The sequence below is a fragment of the Babylonia areolata genome, chromosome 1 (genome assembly GCF_041734735.1).
Source record: "Babylonia areolata isolate BAREFJ2019XMU chromosome 1, ASM4173473v1, whole genome shotgun sequence".
NCBI lineage: Eukaryota > Metazoa > Mollusca > Gastropoda > Neogastropoda > Buccinidae > Babylonia > Babylonia areolata.
This window is the reverse complement of record NC_134876.1, coordinates 98364252-98390315: the sequence shown is the minus strand read 5'-3', so window position 1 is coordinate 98390315 and position 26064 is coordinate 98364252. Positions and strand designations below refer to the sequence as shown.

Here is a 26064-nt window from a genome sequence, read left to right as displayed (position 1 = left end):
AAAATATTTACAACAGTTACAAGGCCAAAAAATTGCTAAAAGCTTTAGGCACTAATACATACAATTAAGATAGAATGAAAAAGAAAATAGCAGTGTGTGGTGTTTGTTTTTGTTTGTTTGTTTGTTTGTTTCAAACTTCTTTATATTCATATTTTTGCGTTTACACTGTTTACATGAATACAGAAGACATACACATAAAAAGTAAATATGATTCATGAATATATCAATTGTGTATTCAACATTTTATGTAATAACATAGTAAAAACACTAATTATAATATATGACCTTTGTAAATATATATACTAGAGGTTCATGTATATGTATAGAAGTATGAAGAAGGACATGTTTCAATACGAAAGAAAATTAAAGAATGAATAAATAAGGGAAGAAGAGACAGAAGGGAAATTATTATTTAAAAAAAGAAAGAAAAAGGATTTTTTATTTCTACTCCACAATGCTCCATGTGAAATGGACCAATAATATTGATATGTGTCCCAGAAATACATGCATATGTCACCATATTCGTTCTTTTTTTTTTTTTTTTTTTTTTTTTTTTTTACATTTTGGTTTTATGGAAACAAAAAGAAATAAGCAATTTAATATGCAAGCAGGTGTATTACTATTGTCACATAATTCAGTGTACTTTACATAGGCATCAGGATTCAAGTCTTAGATTTTAAGATGCAAAGAATGAAAGAAAAAAAGTTTTAGATGTCTTGCCTGCATGATCGATTTGGCTAGGTTTTTCAAATTACAAATTACAAAGCAAGATGTCTTAGGGTTCTGGACTGAATGGTAAGGTTTTTGTGTTTTAAGTAAATGTGATACATATTTTTCTGTTTTATATCTTGATCGAAGTTGTGTTAGGAATACTTCAAATTATGGAATTTGTTTGTTAGTTTGCTTTTGAATAGGAAGTGAATAGCAGTGTGTTCATCTTGTGATGTATCAAAATAATAGTTTATTCTTGTGATGTTGTAGGAAATTAATAGTGTTTTTCTTGTGATGTTGTAGGAAGATTGTGTTTTTCTTGTGATGTTGTAGGAAGATTGTGTTTATCTTGTGAAAGATTGTGTTTATCTTGTGATGTTGTAGGAAGATTGTGTTTATCTTGTTGTAAGAAGATTGTGTTTATGTGGTGATGTTATAGGAAGATTGTGTTTATCTTGTGGTGTTTATAGGAAGATTGTGTTTATCTTGTGATGTTTATAGGAAGATTGTGTTTATCTTGTGATGTTGTAGGAAGATTGTGTTTATCTTGTGAGGTTTATAGGAAGATTGTGTTTATCTTGTGATGTTGTAGGAAGATTGTGTTTATCTTGTGAAAGATTGTGTTTATCTTGTGATGTTGTGGAAGATTGTGTTTATCTTGTTATAGGAAGATTGTGTTTATGTTGTGATGTTGCAGGAAGATTGTGTTTATGTTGTGATGTTTATAGGAAGATTGTGTTTATCTTGTGATGTTATAGGAAGATTGTGTTTATCTTGTGATTTTTTTAGGAAGATTGTGTTTATTTTGTGATGTTTATACTGTTATAGGAAGATTGTGCTTATCTTGTGATGTTGTAGGAAGATTGTGTTTATCTTGTGATGTCGTAGGAAGATTTGGTTTATCTTGTGAAAGATTGTGTTTATCTTGTGATGTTGTAGGAAGATTGTGTTTATCTTGTGAAAGATTGTGTTTATCATGTGATGTTGTAGAAAGATTGTGTTTATCTTGTTGTAGGAAGATGTGTTTATTTTGTAATGTTGCAGGAAGATTGTGTTTATGTTGTGATGTTGGAGGAAGATTGTTTATCTTGTGATGTCACAGGAAGATTGTGTTTATGTTGTGATGTTATAGGAAGATTGTGTTTATGTTGTGCTTCGCAGGAAGATTGTGTTTATGTTGTGCTGTCTCATGTTGTGATGTTATAGGAAGATTGTTTATCTTGTGATGTTGTAGGAAGATTGTGTTTATCTTGTGATGTTGTAGGAAGATTGTGTTTATCTTGTGATGTTGTAGGAAGATTGTGTTTATCTTGTGATGTTGCAGGAAGATTGTGTTTATGTTGTGATGTTGGAGGAAGATTGTTTATCTTGTGATGTCACAGGAAGATTGTGTTTATGTTGTGATGTTATAGGAAGATTGTGTTTATGTTGTGCTTCGCAGGAAGATTGTGTTTATGTTGTGATGTTGCAGGAAGATTGTGTTTATCTTGTGATGTTATAGGAAGATTGTGTTTATCTTGTGATGTTGTAGGAAGATTGTGTTTATCTTGTGATGTTGCAGACTGCCCCGGCACCGAGAGCGATGCGGCAGGCAAGGCGTCAGCCTGTCAGGGCTGTCCCAACCAGTCCCTGTGTTCCAGTCTGCCCAAGGGACCTGACCCAGGTAAGGGGTGTCTGGGCCTTTGGGTGCGTTCAGTCATTTCTCTCTTTCTGTATTTTAAGTGTTACATCTTTTCCTTTTGACTATGAGTTATGATAGACGGGGGGCCCCACAAACAAACAACAACAACAACAAAAAGAATATGAATAAAACTTTGTACATGTGTGAGTGCTTACATTCATGTGTGTCTGTGTGTGTGTGTGTCTTTGCATGCAAGTGTGCAGCTGTTTTGTACGAGTAGACTTAACATACAATGCGTTCAGTCTTCAGTTCAGCGTCTGTTCACTGGAAGCTGTATCAGATGTGAAGGGGAAAGTATATGTTGTGTGTATGTGTGTGCATGTTTAACCCTAACCCTGCCCTGACCCCGAACCCTAACCTAGTAACTAATTCCGTGGAATTCTAGAGGATTAAAATAAAGGGAGGGGGGATATTTGTATATTTGTAAACCACATCTTTTATGAAAATATTACATTTATAAATCATTAAGCACACCTGACAAATGTTACAAATAAAAATATGCATTAGTACATACATGTGTTCTTCAACTTTTTGCATGTGTATATACAAGTGCAGTGCATGTGTTGTGTACAAGCAGGTGTGTGTGTTTACATATAAATGTGCTTGTGGTCATGTATGTTCTGTATCTACGTACATTCACTCCTCAATCGTGACAACAAAAAGAGGAGAGAAAAAATGTGAAAACTTATTTTGTGATAACTGGTTTCCTTGTGTGTAAATCACTTACTTAGTCACTGAATAGGTTGACTAAGTCTTCCAAATTGCATGGTCATCAAGGATTGTTTTGATCATTTTTAGAGAGAAAACTGTTTACAGTCACTTGATCATGAAATTCTTTATTGGCCAACAACAACACAAAAATGTCCCCATTCTGAATATGAAGTAAATTTCTTATAACTGCTTGACAAAGCATCATGTTTTATTGAACATTGCACAGTAAAGCACCTATTACAGATAAATATTTTGTTTATTTTTCTAGTATAGATCAAGAATGATTCAGTTTCAGTCTCAGTAGCTCAAGGAGGCGTCACTACATTCGGACAAATCCATATACGCTACACCACATCTGCCAAGCAGATGCCTGACCAGCAGCGTAACCCAACGCGCTTAGTCAGGCTTTGAGAATTTTTTTTTTTTTTAATTAAAAAAAAAATAAAATAAAATAAAGGTGAATAAATAATAGATAAGCTTACATAAATAAATAAATAAAAACCTGCAACACACTGGAACTAGTGGCATCACCTCAGAACTCTTCACTGTCATACAGTATCAACAACTGTTACCATACCAAATAAAACATGGAATAAATAATAATAATAATAATAATAATAACAACAATAATAGTGTTAATAATAATATTATTTTTTATCAATAACAACAACTTCAACAACAACAATATCAAAATAATAACACAAATAATAAAAATTAAAAATGCCTAAAAAAAATTATTTCAGAATCACGGGAAAAGGGAAAGAAAGAAAAGAGGTGTTCACTTGGTTAACCCAACGTGGGTGGCAGGTTGACTGTGAAGGTAATTGTGAGTGACGATCTGGAGTGGAGACTGAGACATGTCTAGGTGGCAGTGGCCATAAATTCACACCACACCTGTTCTCAGACTGGATTATTTCTGACTGGCAGATGAAATGTATGATCCAAAGCTGTTATCGCTCATATGAGTAGTTGATGACTGTTTTTCTAATTCGTTCAAGCCATGTTCACCTACCTGTAGAAATACAAAGTAAGCTTGTCGGTTGTTTCAATTGAGGGTGCATACAAATGTGCACAAACACATGCATGGAAATGTGCATGCATGCAAGCACACACACACTCACTCACACAAACATACATGCACACTCACACAGACAAACACACATGCACACTCACACTCACACACACACACACACACACACACACACACACACACACACTCACACACACTTACACACACACACACACACTCACACACTACCCCCCAAAAATGGAGTATGGCTGTCTACATGGCATGGTGAAAAAGGTCATACATATAAAAGCCCACTCGTTCAAGTGAACATGGGAGTTGGAGCCTACAAACGAAGATGAAGAAGGCTTACACACACATATGCACACATAGAGAAAGAGAGAGAAGGACAGACACAGTAAAGTTGTTGTTTTTTATAAAGGAGGGTAAAAAATAAAACTGTGGCTTTTTTTACATGTTGCCCTCACCACAGGGGGACAGAAGACAAAGATTATTTTTTTAAAAGATGATTGATCAACACGCAGGCACACACACACACGTGCGCACACACAAAACGATGCATGCACACGTGCGGGCACATACGCAACACACACACAGTTGTTACACTCTGAGAAAGAGTGGTCATGAATGATTCATGTAATATGTAACTGTTTTCTTTCATGTAAAGCGCCTTGAGCTCTTAGAGAGAAACTCAGAAAGGGTGCTTTCTTCATGTACATTATTGTTATTTTTGTTGTCATGAAGAAATCAATATTATGAACTGTAAGGGAACATTGGTATTGTGTGTGTGTGTGTGTGTGTGTGTGTGTGTGTGTGTGTGTGTGTGTGTGTGTGTGTGTGTGCGTGTGTGTGTGTGTGTGTGTGTGTGTGTGTGTGTGTGTGTGTGTGTGTGTGTGTGTGTGTGTGTGTGTGTGTGCAGCCATTGCGGAGATTCAGCAGAAGCTGCAGACAGTGAAGCACAAGATAGTGGTGCTGTCAGGTAAAGGGGGCGTGGGCAAGAGTACCTTCACTGCACACCTGGCCCACGGCCTGGCTTCCGATGAAAACAAACAGGTGAGGTTCTGTGTGTGTGTGTGTGTGTGTGTGTGGTGTGTGTGTGTGTGTGTGTGTGTGTGTGTGGTGTGTGCGTGTGTGTGGTGTGTGTGTGTGTGTGTGTGGTGTGTGTGTGTGTGTGTGGTGTGTGTGTGTGTGTGTGTGGTATCTAGTGCACATGCATTTATGCATACTTGCGCATGTACAATAAGATGTGTGTTGTTCTCTCATTTTCTCTCGCTGTCTCTTTCTTCGTAGTCTTTTTTGTCCATCTGTGTCAGTCTGTATGACTGAGCTGACTCTTTCTCTCTCACTATCTCTCTGTTATTCTCTCTCTCTGTCTTGCTCATTGTCTGTGTGTTTCTCACTTTCTGAGTCTCTCTCTTTGTCAGCTGACTGCTCCAGTCATTACTGGCAATCTGACCTATATTTGTAACTTATGTATTTAAACAAAAATTTCCCAACACTGTTCAAGCATGCAAAAATATCCCTCTTTTCAAATCTGGGGATAAAAGCCAACTAACAAACTGCAGACTCATTTCTGTTCCATTTTCATTGTGAAAACCATGTGAAAAAGATATGAATAAGCGCATTTATCAACACCTTGAAAATTTGGACCTCTTGCATAAAAACCAGCCAGGCATTAGCTCTTTTTATTGACTTCACAAAAACTTTCTATCACATCAACCATAAACTGCTTTTTAAAAAGCTTTTGTTAGTTGAGTGATGGCCTAGGAAGCGAGAGAATCTGAGCGCACTGGTTCGAATCACGGCTCAGCCGCCGATATTTTCTCCCCCTCCACTAGACCTTGAGTGGTGGTCTGGATGCTAGTCATTCAGATGAGATGATAAACCGAGGTCCCATGTGCAGCATGCACTTAGCGTACGTAAAAGAACCCACGACAACAAAAGGGTTGTTCATGGCAAAATTCCACTCCAATAGGAAAAAAACAAATAAAACTGCACGCAGGAAAAAATACAAAAAAATGAGTGGCGCTGTAGTATAGCAGCCCGAATTTCACACAGAGAAATCTGTTGTGATAAAAAGAAATACAAATACAAATATATGGCATATCAGATAATAGTATCAGGCTGATACCATCTTTCCTTCAAAACCAGCAGCAAACTGTGTGTATTAATACATGTATGTATGTCAAATGCACAGCCTTTCATGTGCAGCATCCCCCAAGGATCATCCCTTGCAAACAAATGAATCATGTGAACTTGTTGATGATGATACAGCTATACACATCAGTCACATTGATCTTAACAGTGTATCCCAATCATTACAATCAGCTGCTGACAAGATAAAGCTTTGGTGTGACCTGAATCACATGTCTCTGAATCCCTTAAGAACTGAACTCATGCTCATAGCAGTAAGAAAAAAACCCATCAAAATCTATCTTTTTAGATTCTAACCATCTATATTGACAGAGCACCCATAGAAGAAGTCAACACTCATAGGATGCTGGGTGTCATAATTGACAATAACCTGGCATGGAATAATCACATTAACAATTTATGTCAAAATATGTCAAAGAAAATATTCCAGTTATGTCGAATGAAACGCTTTCTAAACTTACATGCCAGAAAATTATTTCTACAAGCATACGTTCTCTCATTCATCAGTTATGGATCCACTCTGTTTAACTCTGCAAGCACTTATTCTTTTAAAGCTCTTAACTGGTCTCTATAAATGGGGTAGAAAAACGGTCCTCCTCAGATCACAATGCTTAGATAAACAAGGCTGTAAATCTCTTGCTTTCTTACCTCTGTGGGAAGCATTCTCTGTGAGCAACGGAATCTTAATGCACAGAATAAGTTCAAGAACTGTTCATACTAATCCCATATCAAAATTTCAGTTTAACAGACGAGATTGCAGCAAACTTCAGATCCTTGTTCCAAGGATTGATGCATTCAAATCCACCCTGTGTTACTCCAGTAGTTTGCTCTGGAACCAGCTCCCACCATCATATCAGATCCCTCACTGGCACAAGCACCACTGAGAGGCATCTTGCTGTCTATTTTGAAAACATCCAAAGACGGGCGCAATAGCTGAATGGTTAAAGCATTGGACTTTCAATCTGAGGGTCCCGGGTTCGAATCTCGGTGACTGCGCCTGGTGGGTAAAGGGTGGAGATTTTTCCAATCTCCCAGGTCAACATATGTGCAGACCTGCTAGTGTCTGAACCCCCTTCGTGTGTATATGCAAGCAAAAGATCAAATATGCAAGTTAAAGATCCTGTAATCCATGTCAGCGTTCGGTGGGTTATGGAAACAAGTACATACCCAGCATGCACACCCCCGAAAGCGGAGTATGGCTGCCTACATGGCGGGGTAAAAACAGTCGTACACGTAAAAGCCCACTTGTGTATATACGAGTGAACGTGGGAGTTGCAGCCCACGAACAAAGAAGAAGAAGAAGAAGAAAACATCCAAGCACACTAAAACTTTTGAGCCTTACATAATTATGTACTCTGTATCATCATTACCATTCAATCAGAAGCAGGGCTTCTCTGGCACGGGACTTAGATTTTTATCATTTTTCCATAAACCATTTGCCTTCCATACTGAGTACCTATGAATTACGTATACACACGCTTTTCATATGTGTGGTGTTTTATTTACGTGGAACCACAGAAAAATTAATCTCACAGATTTTTTCTGTCTGTCAGTCTTCCTTTCTGCATGTCTGTTTTTCTGTCTGTTTGTCTGTCTGCCTCTCTCTCCCCTCACCCCCTCCCTCTCTCTCTCTCTGTCTGTCTCTGTCTCTGTCTCTCTGTCATCTACTCTTTATTGTTTACATATTCTTTTTTTATACATCACCATTTTTTTAGTGTTCCTGGTATTATGTATTATGTTTGATGATAATGATAATAATAATAGATAATTATACAGCACACTGTCCAGAAACCTGTTCTAGGTGCTTTGGTGTTTACACATTAACACATTATGTCAATATTACACAGTATTACATAAACATACCAAAATATGACTAGTATACACACACATAAGCACAATGCACGCATGGATATATAAACATACATTCAATCATATATAATTGTATATATATATATATATACACACACACACACACTAATATAGACATACAAGCCCCCCTCCACACACACACACACACACACACACACACACGCATGCACATACAAACACACACACATACACCAAACACATAATTGTACACATACATGCATGTGAGTACACATACATAATGTATACAGACTTCAACAAGCACACCACACACACAGGAGCATACTGTTTAGATGGACTTGCCTTATTTAAACTTATTGCTCAGAGAAGTAGTGAGATTTGAGGCCAGATTTGAAAGAGATGACATGATGAGGAAGTCTTAACATCAGAGTTTATCAGGGAGTATGTTCCGCATCTTTGTGGCTTGAAAAGAATATGATATGTATCTGTAGGTCTTAATTCTTATGTGAGGTATCCTTAGAAGTCAAGTATCAGAACAGAGCTGGTGAGATGGAGTACAGAGGATTGAACATACTCACAAGACCTCTTTGCAACTGTAAGCTCTCTCTTAGTCTCTGTCTCTGTCTCTGTCTCTGTCTCTCTCTGTGTCTTGCTCACTCATTCACTCTCTTAATCTCCCATCTACACTTTATCATTTACACATTTTATTTGTTTAACCATTACCGTCACTCATTTCAGTGTTCCTGGTAGTATGTATTATGTTTATTTAATTTGTATTCAACATGCTTACAACTGTATGCTCTCTCTCTTTCCCTCTCTCTCTCTCTCTCTTTCGCTCTGTATGTTAGTCAATCTATCTTTCTATCATTTTAATGAAGTTAAACTCTTACATGCTAGAACTTGTTTTTCCATTGCATGCGTTTGAAAGTGTTATGCACTCTGTAATGCTAGAACTTGTTTTTCCATTGCATGTGTTTGAAAGTGTTATGCACTCTGTAATGCTAGAACTTGTTTTTCCATTACATATGCTTGAAAGTGTTATGCATCTGTAATGCTAGAACTTGTTTTTCCATTACATATGTTTGAAAGTGTTATGCACTCTGTAATGCTAGAACTTGTTTTTCCATTACATATGTTTGAAAGTGTTATGCACTCTCTAATGCTAGAACTTGTTTTTCCATGCATGTGTTTGAAAGTGTTATGCACTCTCTAATGCTAGCTAGAACTTGTTTTTCCATTACATATGTTTGAAAGTGTTATGCACTCTGTAATGCTAGAACTTGTTTTTCCATTACATATGTTTGAAAGTGTTATGCACTCTGTAATGCTAGAACTTGTTTTTCCATTACATATGTTTGAAAGTGTTATGCACTCTCTAATGCTAGAACTTGTTTTTCCATTGCATATGTTTGAAAGTGTTATGCACTCTGTAATGCTAGAACTTGTTTTTCCATTGCATATGTTTGAAAGTGTTATGCACTTTGTAATGCTAGAACTTGTTTTTCCATTGCATATGTTTGAAAGTGTTATGCATCTGTAATGCTAGAACTTGTTTTTCCATTACATATGTTTGAAAGTGTTATGCACTCTGTAATGCTAGAACTTGTTTTTCCATTGCATGTGTTTGAAAGTGTTATGCACTCCGTAATGCTAGAACTTGTTTTTCCATTGCATGTGTTTGAAAGTGTTATGCATCTGTAATGCTAGAACTTGTTTTTCCATTGCATGTGTTTGAAAGTGTTATGCATCTGTAATGCTAGAACTTGTTTTTCCATTGTATGTGTTTGAAAGTGTTATGCATCTGTAATGCTAGAACTTGTTTTTCCATTGCATGTGTTTGAAAGTGTTATGACTTGTTTTTCCATTGCATATGTTTGAAAGTGTTATGCACTCTGTAATGCTAGACCTTGTTTTTCCATTGCATGTGTTTGAAAGTGTTATGCACTGTGTAAGTGTTGTCTGTGAATGTGTGTCGGGTGCACGTGGCAGGCCGTGTGTGGGGTAGGGAGGTGATGGATGTTTTCTGTTTGCATGCTTTTGGTGTGTTGTTGTTTTAGTATAGTTTTGACCCCATATAGGGCAGGGACTGAATGAAAAAACAACGTGCAATGGCTTATCTTGATATATTATCCTCAAAAGTAAAGAATTATCAGTCAGTCACTCTCTCTCTCCCTCTCTCTCTCTCCCTCCCTCTCTCCCTCTCTCTCTCTCTATCTCCCTCCCTCTCTCCCTCTCTCCCTCTCTCTCTCCCCCTCCCTCTCTCCCTCTCTCTCTCTCTCTCTCTCCCTCCCCTCTCTCTCCCTCCCTCTCTCCCTCTCTCTCTCTCCCCCTCCCTCTCTCCCTCTCTCTCTCTCCCCCTCCCTCTCTCCCTCTCTTTACCTCCCTCCCTCTTTCTCTGTTTCTTTCTGAGTCCCTTTCTCTCTCTGAGTCTGTCTCTCTCTCTCTCTCTCTCTCTCTCTCTCCCTCCCTCCCTCTCTCCCTCTCTCTCTCTCTCTATCTCCCTCCCCTCTCTCTCCCTCTCTCCCTCCCTCTCTCCCTCTCTCTCTCTCCCCCTCCCTCTCTCCCTCTCTTTACCTCCCTCTCTCTTTCTCTGTTTCTTTCTGAGTCCCTTTCTCTCTCTGAGTCTGTCTCTCTCTCTCTCTCTCTCTCTCTCTCTCTCTCTCTCTCTCTCTCACTGACTCTCTCTCATTCACTCTTTGTCACTCTCTCTCTGAGTCCCTCTGTCTGTCTGTCTCAGTCCTGTCTGTCTGTCTGTCTCTCTGTGTGACTTTCTCTCTCTCACTGACTCTCTCTGATTCACTGTTTGTCCCTCTGTGTGTCTGTCTCTCGCTCTCCCTCCCTCCGAGTTTCTCTCTGCTCTTTCTCTCACCATTTCTTCCTGATCATGGTCTAAAAACCTGTCGTGTGTCAGAACCTGTCCCAATATTTGCCTACTCTCTGCTGAGTCCTACTCTCCTTTCTTCCACTTTCTGTGTTGATATCCCCACCCCCTGCCCCCCCAAACCCCCGCTCCTGCCCCCAACACCCCTTCTCCCAGGCCCCACCCCCTCTTTTCCTCCACTGCACACTTTAGCACTACCACCTTTCCCATGTCTGTGCTGTGTTCCGCTGGAGTTACATGTTTTCTTTCAGATCAAAATGAGTGTTCATGTATGATGAGTATAGAATATAGCATAGGATAGGACAGTACATAATATGTACAGACATGGAATGGAAATCACACACAAACATGAATACAGTAGTAGTTTATATGGGTACATATAGCAGTCCCCTTGTCACTATAGGCTGGCACCATTTTTACCTTCTTTGATGCACTTATCATGTCAAGATAATTTCAGACTGGTTTTGATTGATTTGAACATTCAGTTTCTTTTAACGTTTGTATTTTCAGAGAAATTGAGTGTGCCATTGTTTCTTTAAACTTCTGTTTTCAGGGAAATTGAATATGGTCAGTGAATATTGTAATATATTTTAGAAAAGAATCTTTTCTACATTTGATGGTGACATTTTTGACAAAACTAAAGGATTACATTTGAAAAATTGAACAATGCACCTTCACATTTGCTGAGGTCAGATTTTTTTCTTCTCTTTTTCTTCTCTCTCTCTCCCCTTCTCTCTCTGAAAGGATAAATCAACACACTGAAAAGGTCCAACGCATTGTGATCTTTGCTGCTTTTGTTCACAAAATATGTAGTTTTTTTATGTGAATGAGTTTGTGAAGAATCTAATTGTGTGCATGTGTGTTTGTATGTGTGGATGTGAATGTGTGTGTGTGTGTGTGTGTGTGTGTGTGTGTGTGTGTGTGTGTGTGAGAGAGAGAGAGAGAGAGTGTCACAAATTTTGACACAGGCTTTTATATTTATTTCTCCCAAAAGTACAGGATCATTGATTCAGTGACAGCAGATTTGACACAGTGACAGAGATTAGCAAAACCCTCCCAGTCTTTTCAGTGGACTTGATCTTCAGGTCATAGAGCTGTTACAGCCGCCTGCCTCCTTGGAATGTTTTGTATCAAAGGGTTCTTTGTGCAGAAAATCTCCCCTATTGATAACGTGAGACTCACCGCTGTGATAACTAGAAAAGAGAATTCAGAGTCCTAAGTCATGCCTGAAAAGCGGCGATAAAACCTCCTCTTCTCTGCTGTAAAAGTCGGCACATATCTGATATGTGATGCATTCAGTTTATTGTGCAGCGTTCATGCATATCTATTGAGTTCAGTACGGTTTGTTTGATCTGAAAGAAACTTTCTTTTTGCCTTGGAACAGTTATGTCTGTTACGTCTGAAAGAAAACGGAGATGTCTGTTGTACGAAAGGTGACCGTAACTGTCACAAAATCTATTCATGGATAAACTGCATCATTGAAAAAAAAAGTTTCTTATTATAGTGGAACACTATGGTGTTCCGTCTACTTGATCTCTCACAGAATTAAAGGTAGTGAAAGAAAAAGAAATTGAGAATCAGTTTTAAGAAAAGTGCAACACGAACAGATTATGACTCGAGCAAATCTTCTCAGTCGTTCTGTTATAGTATTACACAGTTGTCAAGCATATATTAACATCAGATATTTACGAATGACTATTAATTTGTATGGCTAATGATTCATAGAACTGCCTGTTCAAACAAACAACAGATATTCATGCGCGCACGCACACACACACACACACACACATTAGTCAAGCATAAACACATGCACACACACACACACACACACACATACACATGCACACACATGAGTGCACACATGCATGCATGCTTGTGCACGTGCACATGAACATATATGAATGCATCCATACGCGCATGCCTGTATGCCCATGGAGGCACACATATGCACCCACACCCACACCCACACCCACACCCACACAGAGTGGTACATAAAGTCAGAGAGAGAGAGGGGAAAAGAGACAGAGAGAGAGGGGGGGGGAGAGAGAGAGGGGGGGTAAAAGAGAGAGAGAGGGAAAGAGAGAGAGACACACAGCGAGAGTGAGAGAGCACACTTATTTGAAGGAGGAACTGAACCAAGTTCATTTCTGCCACAGTCCTCCACACAGGTCTATTTCTTGTCAGGACGTATCGACGATCAGGCACCTGTCTGACCTCAAATCATGACCCCCTGCCTGCGTACACACACACACACACACACACACACACACACACACGACCACCACCATATCTACCCCCTGCCCCCCTTCAGTCACACTTATCCCCTCTCACTCCTTGACGACGGTCACCACACCTCCTTGGCAACCAGAGTGCGACTGCACACCCTGACTGCACAGGCTTTGGCTAATCCAAAGCTCTTGGGGCTGGTGACTAGCCGGCCGTTTTTGATCGTCCTGGTAGTAAGGCGCTTGTGGGGGGTGGGGGCTATGGGGCTAACCTGTCGCTGAGGGTCGCCTTGCCAAACCTCCGGTAAAATGGGCTGACTGCTTGAGTGCTTCGCAGATCCACTGCCTGCTGGCTGGGGTGTTGGACAGTGGAACCTGTCGGACTGGATTTGGGGATATTTGTATGTGTGTGTGTGTGTGTGGATGGGGGTGGGGTGGGGGTGGGGGGTGAAGGTGGAGTTTGGAGGGAGGTGTGGTTCGAGTGGCTTGTATGTGTGTATGTGGTAGTTGTAGTTGAAGTACTTTGTGTGTGTTTGTGTGTGTGTGTGTGTGTGTGTGTGTTGAATTTGGTAGTTGTAGAAGTTGTACTTTCATTTCTTGTCTTCAGATATGTAACATGTGTATATGATGTAACACACATCTGAGGAAAAGTATGTGTGTTGGTTCTGTAATGTCGTTTAACTTTTAGTTATACTTGTGTGAGAGCATGTGTGTGTTTTGGTACGTATATGTGTGTATTTGTGTGTGTGAACAAGTGTGTATGAATGTGAGTGAGAGTGTGTGTGTGTGTGTGTGTGTGTGTGCGCGTGCACACGTTTGTGTGTGTGTGTGTGTGTGTGTGTGTGTAGATCTGGTTGAAAGGAAACATCATGACATCCACTATATAATTGTGTATGTGTGTGTGTGAGTGTGTGTGTGTGTGTGTGAGTGTGTGCGTGTATGTGTGTGTGTGTGTGTGTGTGTGTGTAGATCTGGTTGAAAGGAGACATCATGACAGGCACTGTATAATTGCTGTCTAGGTGTGGGCAAACCAGTTTTAGTTTGTGCTGAACAGTTTTTGCTTGGTTTGGCAGAATTGGATGAGGTTTTTTTTTCTTCTTAGCGCATGCTTAAACAGGAGCATATGGCTTCTAAGTTACATGAACACACATGCAGGCATATGATCATCCGTTCAGTCATGCATCCTTATGCATGCTTGCTGTCATGGGATTGAGTAAGTACGTGTGTATGCGCAGCACACTCATAGAGGTGAATATATGCACAGGCGGACACACATGCACATGTACGCACACTCACACATATGCACACATGCACACACACACACACACACACACACTCTCTCTCTCTCTCTCACTCACTCACTCACTCACTCACTCACTCACTGACACACACACTCACAGAGTTGTAGTCTTAATCAAACAAACACACAGCAGACTGGTTGAAATAATGTCACACTGAAGGGATCTATTCCATTTTCACGCCCTGTTAGTTGCCATCAAGATCAATCACTGCAGACACGCAAGACGTTTTATGTCCTTTTCTGTTTGGCTTCAAAATGCATCATGCTGGTATTAGAATTTTCAGTCAGTTACATGATCTATATAACTGAAAGTGAAATACAATATTTGATTTTGATTTTCATTCAGAGAGGTACAAAACATATGTTGTACACACACTTACTGTTATATTTTTTTCCAGCTGAGTGGGCAGACAGAGGAGCTTGCTTGTTTTGTCTGTTTGAATTGTGTGTTGTGCTTCCATTTATGCATGAAGTACTCTGCTTGTTTGAACTGTGTGTTGTGCAAATACTGCTTCCATTTATGTATGAAGTACCCTGCTTGTTTGAACTGTGTGTTGTGCAAATACTGCTTCCATTTATGTATAATGTACTCTGCTTGTTTGAACTGTGTGTTGTGCAAATACTGCTTGCATTTATGTACTCTGCTTGCTTTTTTGCAGAGAATCATTAGATAATCAGCTGCCGAGACTGGCACTAAATCTACACCATGTTGGCCTTAGAGACTAAAGAAAGTGTATGTTCTGGAAGGTTGTAGTTTGGGTAAAAAGGACACGTGTTATTTCTTGATATGCAAAGCTTGACATCAGTATGGACTTTAAACAGTTGTCTGGTGTGTCAGATATGGGAGGTAAATGTGCATCCAACCACCAGTCCCCACCTCCCCACCTCCCCACCCCCCTTTGTTCCCCAAATCACACCACCCTCTTGAGGACTGCTACCACTGTGACCGAGACGTCTGTTTAGGTGGGCAGAGGTAATTCAGTGAGATTGTACAATGCTTTTTATCCGGATTAACAGAATGATTTGGCACGGCTCGTGTTGGAAAACTTAGGGATTGGATTGCATGCGCCAACCTGCGGTAATCCTCTGCTGTTTGGGATGAAAGCTGAATGTCAAAGTTGAGCTGATTGTTATTGGAGGAGGAAAGTGGTGCTTTGAAAACGATAGACCCTGGGGCATGGGGGTGCTTAAACAACAAAAAACTGAGGAGGGGCAGTTATGACGCAAATAAAAGGGGAGATGTTTGTCTGTGCAGGGAATCCGTATGGGCATTTAATGGGGCAGGAACCGGTAGGCAGGAAAAGTGAGCTGTAGGAAAGTGAAAAAAAACATGCTGCTACTTGCTTGACAGCCAAGCAAAAATCCCATTCTGACTGTGGTCTCTGCCATTCCTGTCTGTGTGTATTGATCGTTGCCCTGCATGCTGTTCTGTCTGATCTGTCTCACTTTGTGGTTCTTGATTCTCTCAGTGTTTGTCACACTTTGTCTTGTCTGTCTGTCTCTTCTCTTTGTGTTTATTGGGAAGCAAGTGTGCGTGTGTGTGTCTGTGTGTGTTTGTGTGTGTGTGTGTGTGTTTGTGTATGTGTGTGTGTATGTGTGTGTGTGTTTGTGTGTGTGTGTGTATGTGTGTGTGTGAAAACAATGGGAGGAATGAAAGTCAGCCATGTGCTAATATCTCCACCAAGGAAAATAAGGATTCATGTACTAATTGATTGACTCTCTCTCTCTCTCTCTCTCTCTCTCTCTCTCTCGTTCTCTCATTCTTTCTCTCTCTCTCTCTCCCATTTACTGTCTCTCTCTCTCACTTTCCTTCTCTGTCTGTCTCCCTCCCTCCCTCTCTCTCTCTCTCTCTCTCTTTCTATCATTCTCTTTCCAGTTTACATGTGTCTTTGACTGTCTGTCTGTCTGTATCTATGTCCAAATGCCGATCTGTTGGTTGGTCTGCCTGTCTCTCTCGTGTGTCCCTTGTGTGTGTGTGTTATCTCAGTGTCTGTGTGTCACAGTCTGTCTGTGTGTAGAGCACTGTCTCTCGCTGTGTGTCTCTTTCTCACCACTCAAAACCAGCAGAGTGGCAAAACAAATGGAACCCTGTACCAGAGAAAGGTTCTCTTATCTGTCTCCATCTCTGTGTCTCCCCCTCTCTCTCTCTTCCTCGCCTGGAGAAACAAAATTCAACACTGGCCTCAAGAAACAAAATTCAACACTGGCGTCACACAGTACTATCCTTGACCAGATAACTGTAATGATAAGAATGATATTGCAATAACACTGATAACAATAATAATGATATCAACGATAATAATAGGGCTTTTTTTTTTAATTTATCACTTTCAAACCTCTCAAACTGGTTTGCAATAACACGTCAGTCAGATGTATTACACATACAGACACACAGGCACACAATATCAGTAACATTATCTTCATTTATTATTTTGTGAAGTGTTTTGTATATGCTTTTGTTGGTGGTTTGCTTGTGTTGTATGAGTGTGCCAGACAATGTGTGTTTTTTTAATTCGTGTATGTGTATGTTTTTGTGTGTATTAGAGTGAAACAGAAATGCAACTGTGTATTTCATTATCACATGATCCTTGTATGTTTGCATGTAGTCACTTTTCAAGTGGTTTTTTTTTATAATTTATATTTCTCCTTTTTTTTTTCTTTTTTTTTCCTTTCGTCAATTGGCTTGACGTAAAAAAGCAGTTGTTGCTTATTCAATTACCATCTTGAAATACAAATTTTGACTTGACAAAGACACACAGATGCACACACACACACACACACACACACACACACACACACACACACACACACACACACACACACACACATGCATGAAAGAAATGTTGATTTTTCTGTAAGCAGATGTGGTGTGTAGCATATATGGATCAGTCTCTACACTTCAACACCTCCTTGAAACTGAAACTGAAACTTTGTTTTGACGACTGTGACAGTTGAGCGTTGAATGAAAATGGTGTTGCTATCAATTATCCAACACCACAAATGGGTTTTGTCATGCGGGGGAAACTCAATGGCCCCTGACGATTGATGTGTGTGTCTGCTGGTGTGGAAAGATCTTTAGTTTGGACTCAGCAGGTTGAATTTATTTTGTTTTTGTTTTTTAAGCGCGTTGGGTTATGCTGCTGGTCAGGCATCTGCTCAACAGATGTGGTGTAGCGTGTATGGATTTGTCCGAACGCAGTGACGCCTCCTTGAGAAAGTGAAACTGAAACTGAAACTTTTGATGTGTGTCTGTTTCTATGTGTCTTTAATTTTTTTTTCTTCTCTCTTTTGTTTGCATTCTTTTCCGGTTTTCTTTGTTTCTATATGTTTTTGCATTCTTTTCCGGTTTTCTTTGTTTCTATATGTTTTTGCATTCTTTTCCGGTTTTCTTTGTTTCTATATGTTTGCATTCTTTTCTGGTTTTCTTTGTTTCTATATGTTTTTGCATTCTTTTCCGGTTTTCTTTGTTTCTATATGTTTGCATTCTTTTCCGGTTTTCTTTGTTTCTGTATGTTTGCATTCTTTTCCGGTTTTCTTTGTTTCTATATGTTTGCATTCTTTTCAGGTTTTCTTTGTTTCTATATGTTTGCATTCTTTTCAGGTTTTCTTTGTTTCTATATGTTTTCTGTCTGTCTTTTTTTTTTCTTTTTTCTTTTTTAAATACTTAATCTTTTTCTTTTTTCTTCCTTTCCTGCTCTCTGGGATGATTAAACTGAGGTCCTGTGTGCAGCATGCACTTGGCGCACTGGAAAAGAGCCCATGGCAACGAAAGTGTTGTCCTCTGGCAAAATTCTGTAGGAGAAATCCACTGTGATAGGTGAACAGATATACGTGCCTGCACTCAAGGCCTGACTAAGCATGTTGGGTTATCTGCTGTCAGGCATCTGCTTAGCGGATGTGGAGTAGCAAGTATGGATTTGCCTGAACGCAGTGATGCCTCCTTGAGAAACTGAAACTTCCTGCTTTCTTTCATTCTTTTCTCTCCGTTTTTTTTCTTCTTACTTTTTTTTTTTTGTCTCTTTCCTTCAATCTTTCTTTGTTTAGTTCTTTCTTTCCTCTGTTTTTTCTTCTTCTTTCTTTCTTTCTTTGTCCAGTCTTTCATTCTTTCCTCAGTTTTTTTTCCTTCTTTCTTTCTTTGTCCAGTCTTTCATTCTTTCTTTCTTCTGTTTTTTCTTCTTCTTTCTTTCTTTCTTTGTCCAATCTTTCATTCTTTCTTTCCTCTGTTTTTTCTTCTTCTTTCTTTCTTTCTTTCTTTGTCCAATCTTTCATTCTTTCTTTCCTCTGTTGTTTTTTTCCCCTTCTTTCTTTCTTTCTTTGTCCAGTCTTTCATTCTTTCTTTCCTTGTACTTGTTTCATTTCTTTCTTTTTCTTCTCCTCTGCTTTTATTATTGAACTTCTGGTTGCTGTTGTTCTGTTTTCTGTTGCTGTTTCTTCTGTTACATGGGATCAATATCTGCAGTGTTTACAATTACAGCCAGGCTATGGCTCTGTGTGGTCGACTGGACTGCACACAAGAAACGATATCCAGTCTTGTTTTCTCTATGTCATAGGAGTTGCATATAATAATAATAATAATGAATAATAATGGTATTTATATACCGCTGAATCTTGTGCAGAGACAAATCAAAGCGCTTTCGCACCAGTCTTTCACACGCATGCATAACTCTAAAACTGTAGAAACTAAAGACAAGGAAGAGGCAGGCAAGGGAGGCTATTTTGGGAAGAGGTGGGTTTTAAGGCCAGACTTGAAAGAGCTGAGAGTGGAGACTTGACGAAGCGAAAGAGGAAGTTCATTCCAATCGCAAGATCCAGAGACAGAGAAAGAACGGCGGCCAACAGTCGAGTGTTTGAATCTGGGTGTGCGTAAACAGAGTGGATCCGAAGCCAATCGTAGTGAGCGAGATGGAGTGTAGAGGTGAAGGCAGCCACAGAGATAGGAAGGGGCAGTTTTGTGAATATAATGTGTGCCTTCTGCAGCTCGTGTTTACATATTTTTCAAAGTTGCAGCCCATTATGCTCTCTGGTATGCAGGGCAGCAATGAAGATCCACCACTGTTGTCTGTTTGGGCCAGTCTCTGAACGGTACCCCAGGTGTGCTTCAGGGTCTGGAGTTCTCCTTCCACAGTTCTGCCTCAGGTGTTTTTTTGGCCTTCCTCTCTTGCGTCAAACCTTCTGGTGTCCAGCGAAGGGCTGCCTGGGTGATGTTACATTGCTGTCTTGTTCAGTTCATTTCCATCACCTTCTCATGGTGATGGTGTCCATGTTCTCTTGATTGCACTGGGCACGTGCTTGTTGACTGGGGATGGTGCTGAGCCAGAAGATTTACAGGAATGTTCACAGGTTTTTTTGTGTGGAAGGTTGACAACTTGGTTAGGTCGCTGTGAGTCATCCTCCAGCGTTCTGAGCCATAGAACAGGGTGGACAGTACACAGTTGTTGTTGGTGTTGTACTGGCTGTCTTGTCCACTATCCATTATTCACTGGACAGCAGCTGGCAGTCATTGGTGGTTGTGGGGGATGGACAGGCCCAGGGGACAATTAAAGATCAAGTGTCCCGTGTGCAGCGTGCACTAATCAAGCATAAAGGAACCCATGGCGAAAAAGGGTTGCCCGTGGCAACAAATTGGAAATAAGCCCCACTGTTGCTGTGAAACCAATATAGAAGACTTCCCCTAACTTAGAATCAGAAATGGAACTTGTGTATTTTGATGGTTTCATGCCATCTGGTGGAAACTTCTTGTGTGTGTATCCAGAATCAGAGTATATGATAGTCAGTCGTGTCCGACTATGACCATCAGAGCAGCAGAGGAGGCAACTGCTGTTCCGACTGTTTGGGCTAGAATTTGATTATAGTGGAGAGTGTCTTGCCCAAGTTACATCCCCACTCTCTCGGCCAAGAGGGTTTTAGGACAGTCGGTGTTGGGATGGTTCCCAAAGGCCAACTAGCCCACAAGGCTGCAGCACTAAGAGCCAGTGCAATTTTTCCTCCTAGTTTGAGAGTCATAGTCCTTCACAAAAGACTAAGCTGTAAATGATTTCCCATTGACTGGAGAAACCATTGATAATACAGCTCTCACTTTGCTGTTGGCCCAAATGTAAACTTAGAGTAGCCATACATAAAACAAATACATTTGCAGACATACCAAAAGGGGAAGAAGGGGGTGTGGCACTGCATTCTGGTGACAGGCTTTCCCTGGGGAGAACAGCCTGAATTTCACACAGAGAAATCTGTTGTCACAAAGTAATACATGCTTATCATGTATGCACTCAGACTGACACGTATACTTGTACTGATATGTATGCGACCTTTGCGCACACACACACTCGCTTGGGCAAGTGCTTGCACACACTCACGCACACATGCACACGCGCGCGTGCACACACACACACACACACACACAGAAGCATGTACACACTTGTATGTACAGACACACATACAGTGACACACTAAGCAGAGGGCTGGTGAGAGAATCAGTGAAGGACTTAACCCCAGCCTGATCTTCCTTTCCACAGCAACAATCAATGAAGGCCTGAGGGCAGATGAGTCATAATGTATCCAACAAGACACTTGAGGGTGAGGGAAACTGAAAAACAAGGGCACATGTTTACACATAAATACACGTGTGTGAGTTCACACACACACACACACACACACACACACACACATGTATACATTGTAACTGCATCGTCAAAGTATGAGGGTGTTTTGTTTTTATTTCAAGAGAGAGTGAGTACTTACTTGTAAAGGGATAATGTTTGCATTATTGCTCCCTCTGCTTGATTTTATTTCCCAATAAAACACTTCAGAACTATTTTATGTTCTCATATTGTAGATAGTCTCTGCATGATAAAAAACAAACACACACACACACAAAAACCACTCATATCCCTATGTGTGATCATGGGGATATGAAGAGGCTGAGATATAGTTTCAGCATATTTATCTCTTTCTTTCTTTCTCACCCTCTCCATTTTAGATTTTGTACTCTATCTTTTCCACATTCTGTTCTCTCTGTCTGTCTGTCTCTCTCTGTGTCTGTCTGTCTGTCTGTCTCTCTCTCTCTCTCTTCCTTTCTTAGTCCCCTCCCCCTTGCCCCCCCCTCAACCACCCCACTTTTCATTCGAATATACAGAAATGTCAATTTCTAATTAATACTAACAATCATCATTATGATAGGAATGATAATAATCCAAATAATAATAATAATATCATTTATTTTCAGTCTAATATCATCATCTTAGATGAACAGACTATAAGTAAATAAACGAACGAACTTTCTTTCTCAGTATCAAGCAGCACTGTATTTGTGCCAGGACTGTAGCAGAGGACAGTGTCAGGGCCCCACAGGAATGTAGTGATCACAGCAGAAAGAAAGGATGAGCTCACTATAGTGTGTCACACTTTGAAATGAGGGGAAAGCTTGACATTGTCGTCAGTTTCAGTTTCTCAAGGAGGCGTCACTGCATTTTGACAAACCAGTATACGCTACACCACATCTGCTAGGAAGATGCCTGACCAGCTGCTTGACCCTACATGCAAAGTCAGGCCTTGAGTGCATGCATTTATATTTATGCACCTATCGGAGTGGATTTCTTCTACAGAATTTTGCCAGAGGACAACACTCTTGTTGCCGTGGGTTCTTTTTTAGTGCTCAAATTGCTTGCTGCACATGGGACCTCGGTTTATTGTCTCATCTAAATGACTGGATGCCCAGTTTGATTTTCCAGTTCAGACTTGGGAGAGGGTGAGAGTGGGGTTTGAACCCAGACCCTCACAAACTCTGTATTTGGAGATGAGTGTCTTACCCATTCTGCCACCTTCCTCCTCAGTTGCCCTCAGTAACAGCCCTGAAACAGCACTTTTTCAAAGGAGCGGAAACCTTGACATTGTCCTCAGTAACAGCCCTGAAACAACACTTTTTCAAAGGAGGGGAAACCTTGACATTGTCCTCAGTAACAGCCCTGAAACAACACTTTTTCAAAGGAGGGGAAACCTTGACATTGTCCTCAGTAACAGCCCTGAAACGACACATTTTGAAATGAGGGGAAACCTTGACATTGTCCTCAGTAACAGCCCTGAAACGACACATTGTGAAATGAGGGGAAACCTTGACATTGTCCTCAGAAACAGCCATGGCACTACACATTTTGAAATGAGGGGAAACCGTGACATTGTCCTCAGTAACAGCCCTGAAACAACACTTTTTCAAATGAGGGGAAACCTTGACATTGTCCTTAGAAACAGCCATGGCACAACACATTTTGAAATGAGGGGAAACCTTGATGTTGTCCTTAGAAACAGCCATGGCACAACACATTTTGAAATGAGGGGAAGCTGAGTATTGTCCTCCGTTACAGACCTGGCAGGGCTGAACCTCCACATGAAACATGTCTTGATGACTGACTGACTGTGCTTTCTGATGTGGTTTGCTGCCCTAGTTCTGCACAGGAGTGAAATCTTTTAAGTTGTATGTGTTATCCATTATTTTGATATGAGAGCAAAACGTGTGGTTTTGATTAAATCAAGGCAGATTGAGGACTGGAATCGTACATGCACTGATGAATTACTTCTGATTTGGATCCAGCAGCATAACTGGTGTTGGGCACATCAAGACAGATTGAGGAGTGAAAAGCCTAAATGTATTATCTCAGAGCAGAACATGTGGTATTCATTGACTGACTGATTGATATGGATACTTATATAGCACCTATCCTTGGTTGGAGACCAAGCTTTAAGCGCTTTACAAACACGGAGTCATTTTACACAACAGGCTGCCTACCTGGGTAGAGCCGACTGACGGCTGCCATTGGGCACTCATCATTCGTTTCCTGTGTCATTCAATCAGATTTCAGGCACACACACCTACACACACACACACAGACATGTAACATTTAACATTTCACGTGTATGACCGTTTTGTTTATTTACCCCACCATGTAGGCAGCCATACTCTGTTTTCGGGGTTTGTGCATGCTGGGTATGTTCTTGTTTCCATAACCCACCGAACGCTGATATGGATTACAGGATCTTTAACGTGCATATTTGATCTTCTGTGTGCGTATACACATGAAGGGGGTTCAGGCACTGGCTGGTCTGCACATATGTTGACCTGAGAGATTGGAAAAATCTCCACCCTTCACCCACCAGGCGCCACGAAGATTCAAATCCGGGACCCTCAGATTGAAAGTCCAATGCTTTAACCACTCGGCTATTGCGCCCGTTTGGTATCCACCAAATCAAGATTTTATCACGAAGAACATGCCTGTGTTACCTTCATGACTGGCATCTTCACAGCCCATCAGTTTCTGTAACATGTCTTGAGTCTGTCATGGAGATTTCCCTGTATTTTTCAAGACAGGTTGAGGAGTGAAAGCATACATGTGTGTATTATGCGTTATCTAGATCTGAGAGCAAATCATGGTGATGGCCATGGGACCTTTAACCTGAATCTGTCACAGTTTGGTGGATTTTTTTACCTGTGTGTGTGCAGGTGGCAGTACTGGATGTGGACATTTGTGGGCCGTCCATACCCACCATCATGGGGGTGGCTGGAGAACAGGTGTGTGTGTGTGTGTGTGTGTGTGTGCTTGTGTGTGTGCATGTGTGTGTGTGCATGTGTGTCTATGTGTCTGTGTCTGTGTTTCTGTGTGTGTGTGCCAGTGTTTCTGTGTCTGTCTGTGTGAGTGTGTGGACAGGTGTGTGTCTGTGGTATGTGTGTGTGTGGACAGGTGTGTGTCTGTGTGTATGTGTGTGTGTGTGTGGACAGGTGTGTGTCTGTGTGTATGTGTGTGTGTGGACAGGTGTGTGTCTGTGTGTATGTGTGTGTGTGTGGACAGGTGTGTGTATGTGTGTGTGTGGACAGGTGTGTGTCTGTGTGTATGTGTGTGTGTGTGGACAGGTGTGTGTATGTGTGTGTGTGGACAGGTGTGTGTCTGTGTGTGTGTGAACAGGTGTGTGTCTGTGTGTATGTGTGTGTGTGTGGACAGGTGTGTGTCTGTGTGTCGTTGACATTACAGCTGTAGAAGTGCATGGGAAATTTGATGGCACATTTCACAGCTGACCCAGACTGGCTGCCCCGAACACCTAGACATGGGAAAATCTCCTTTTCCCCTTACGTGACTCACAGAATGGTGTGAACTTTTTTTTCCAGTTTACGCAGCAAATCTGGGATCAGGCAGTTATTGTTTTCCTGGCCTTGGTTTTCTTCCTCAGAATTTCTGTGAAAAAAAGTGTCCAAACGCCACAGACAAAATCCCATACATTTTGAAACTAAAAATCCAATTATCATTGTGTCAGGGGAGATAATTTGTTCTCCCCCCTCATCCCCCAACCTTTGACCTCTGATAGCTAGCTATAAGTGGTTTACAGTATTTATTCTTGTTAAATGAAAACATAAAATAAGAATTTGTTATCAAAAAAAGTTTATTCACAGCACTAGTAATATTCAGAAAAATAACACATTATACCTATTTTGATTGAGGTGTTACATTCAATCAATAACTGTTTTCAATGCTGTTGATGTAAAGCTACACAAAGAGGGTGAACCAGTTGTGACAGAATGCAGTGAACAGTTCAGTTCAGTTGCTCCAGGAGGCATCACTGTGACTATGAGCTGCTCCACATCTTACAAGCAGATGCCTTACCAGCAGCGTAACTCAACGCACTCAAGTCCTGAGGGGAAAATAGATAAACAAATGAATAAACAAGAGAGGCGAGGCCTTCAAGACTCACTTGTGACTGAGAGTAAAACACACAAGCTTTTTATGTATTGAGTATAATTTCAAAATGTAATGTTTAAGATGAGAAAGATCAGTTTAAAGCAAATTAAGTCCCCTAGCATTAATTACAGAGTAATTTCCCTTTTTTACTATCTGCACTAAAACGTTTACAAAATAAATAAAACTTCCATGCTTAGCAAAAGAAGTTCCTGTTTGAACAAAAAATGATAATGATGACTGCTCTTGTTGTTGGGTCAGAATATCAGATCAAAGTGCCAAGTTTAGAGAATACAAAAAATATAAATATAACAGTAAATGCAGTTTGCATATAATTAGGTTTCATTATTATTTTTTGTGTGCCCATCCCAGAGGTGCAGTATTGTTTTAAACAAGATGACTGGAAAGAACTAATTTTTTCCTATTTTTATGCCTAATTTGGTGTCAACTGAGAAAGTATTTGCAGAGAAAATGTCAATGTTAAAGTTTACCACGGACACAAGACACACACACACACACACACACACAGAGACAACCGAACACCGGGTTAAAACATAGACTCACTTTGTTCACAAGTGAGTCAATAAATAAAAATAACATGAAATAACATAAAATAAGATAACATAAGAAAGACACACGCACCCTCCCTCCCCCCAAACACATCCCCTTCCACACACACACACACACATACTTACACTCACACTCAAACACACATACACACACACTCAAACACACACACACATACACATACACACTCAAACACATACACACATATGCACACACACGCATGCACGCACATTCCTACGTGTCATATTACAGCCCCCAGTCCCAC

At 40.4% G+C, this 26064-nt stretch overlaps 1 protein-coding gene across 1 annotated transcript in view; it reads left to right on the top strand.

The window, feature by feature from the left end:
- LOC143294490 (cytosolic Fe-S cluster assembly factor NUBP1 homolog) overlaps positions 1–26064 on the top strand; it is a 48844-nt gene that overhangs the window by 2469 nt on the left and 20311 nt on the right. The window contains exons 2-4 of the mRNA XM_076605893.1: positions 2273–2374; positions 5050–5183; positions 24008–24076. Coding sequence (XP_076462008.1) covers positions 2273–2374; positions 5050–5183; positions 24008–24076 — 305 coding nt within the window. The remainder of the gene's footprint in view (positions 1–2272; positions 2375–5049; positions 5184–24007; positions 24077–26064) is intronic.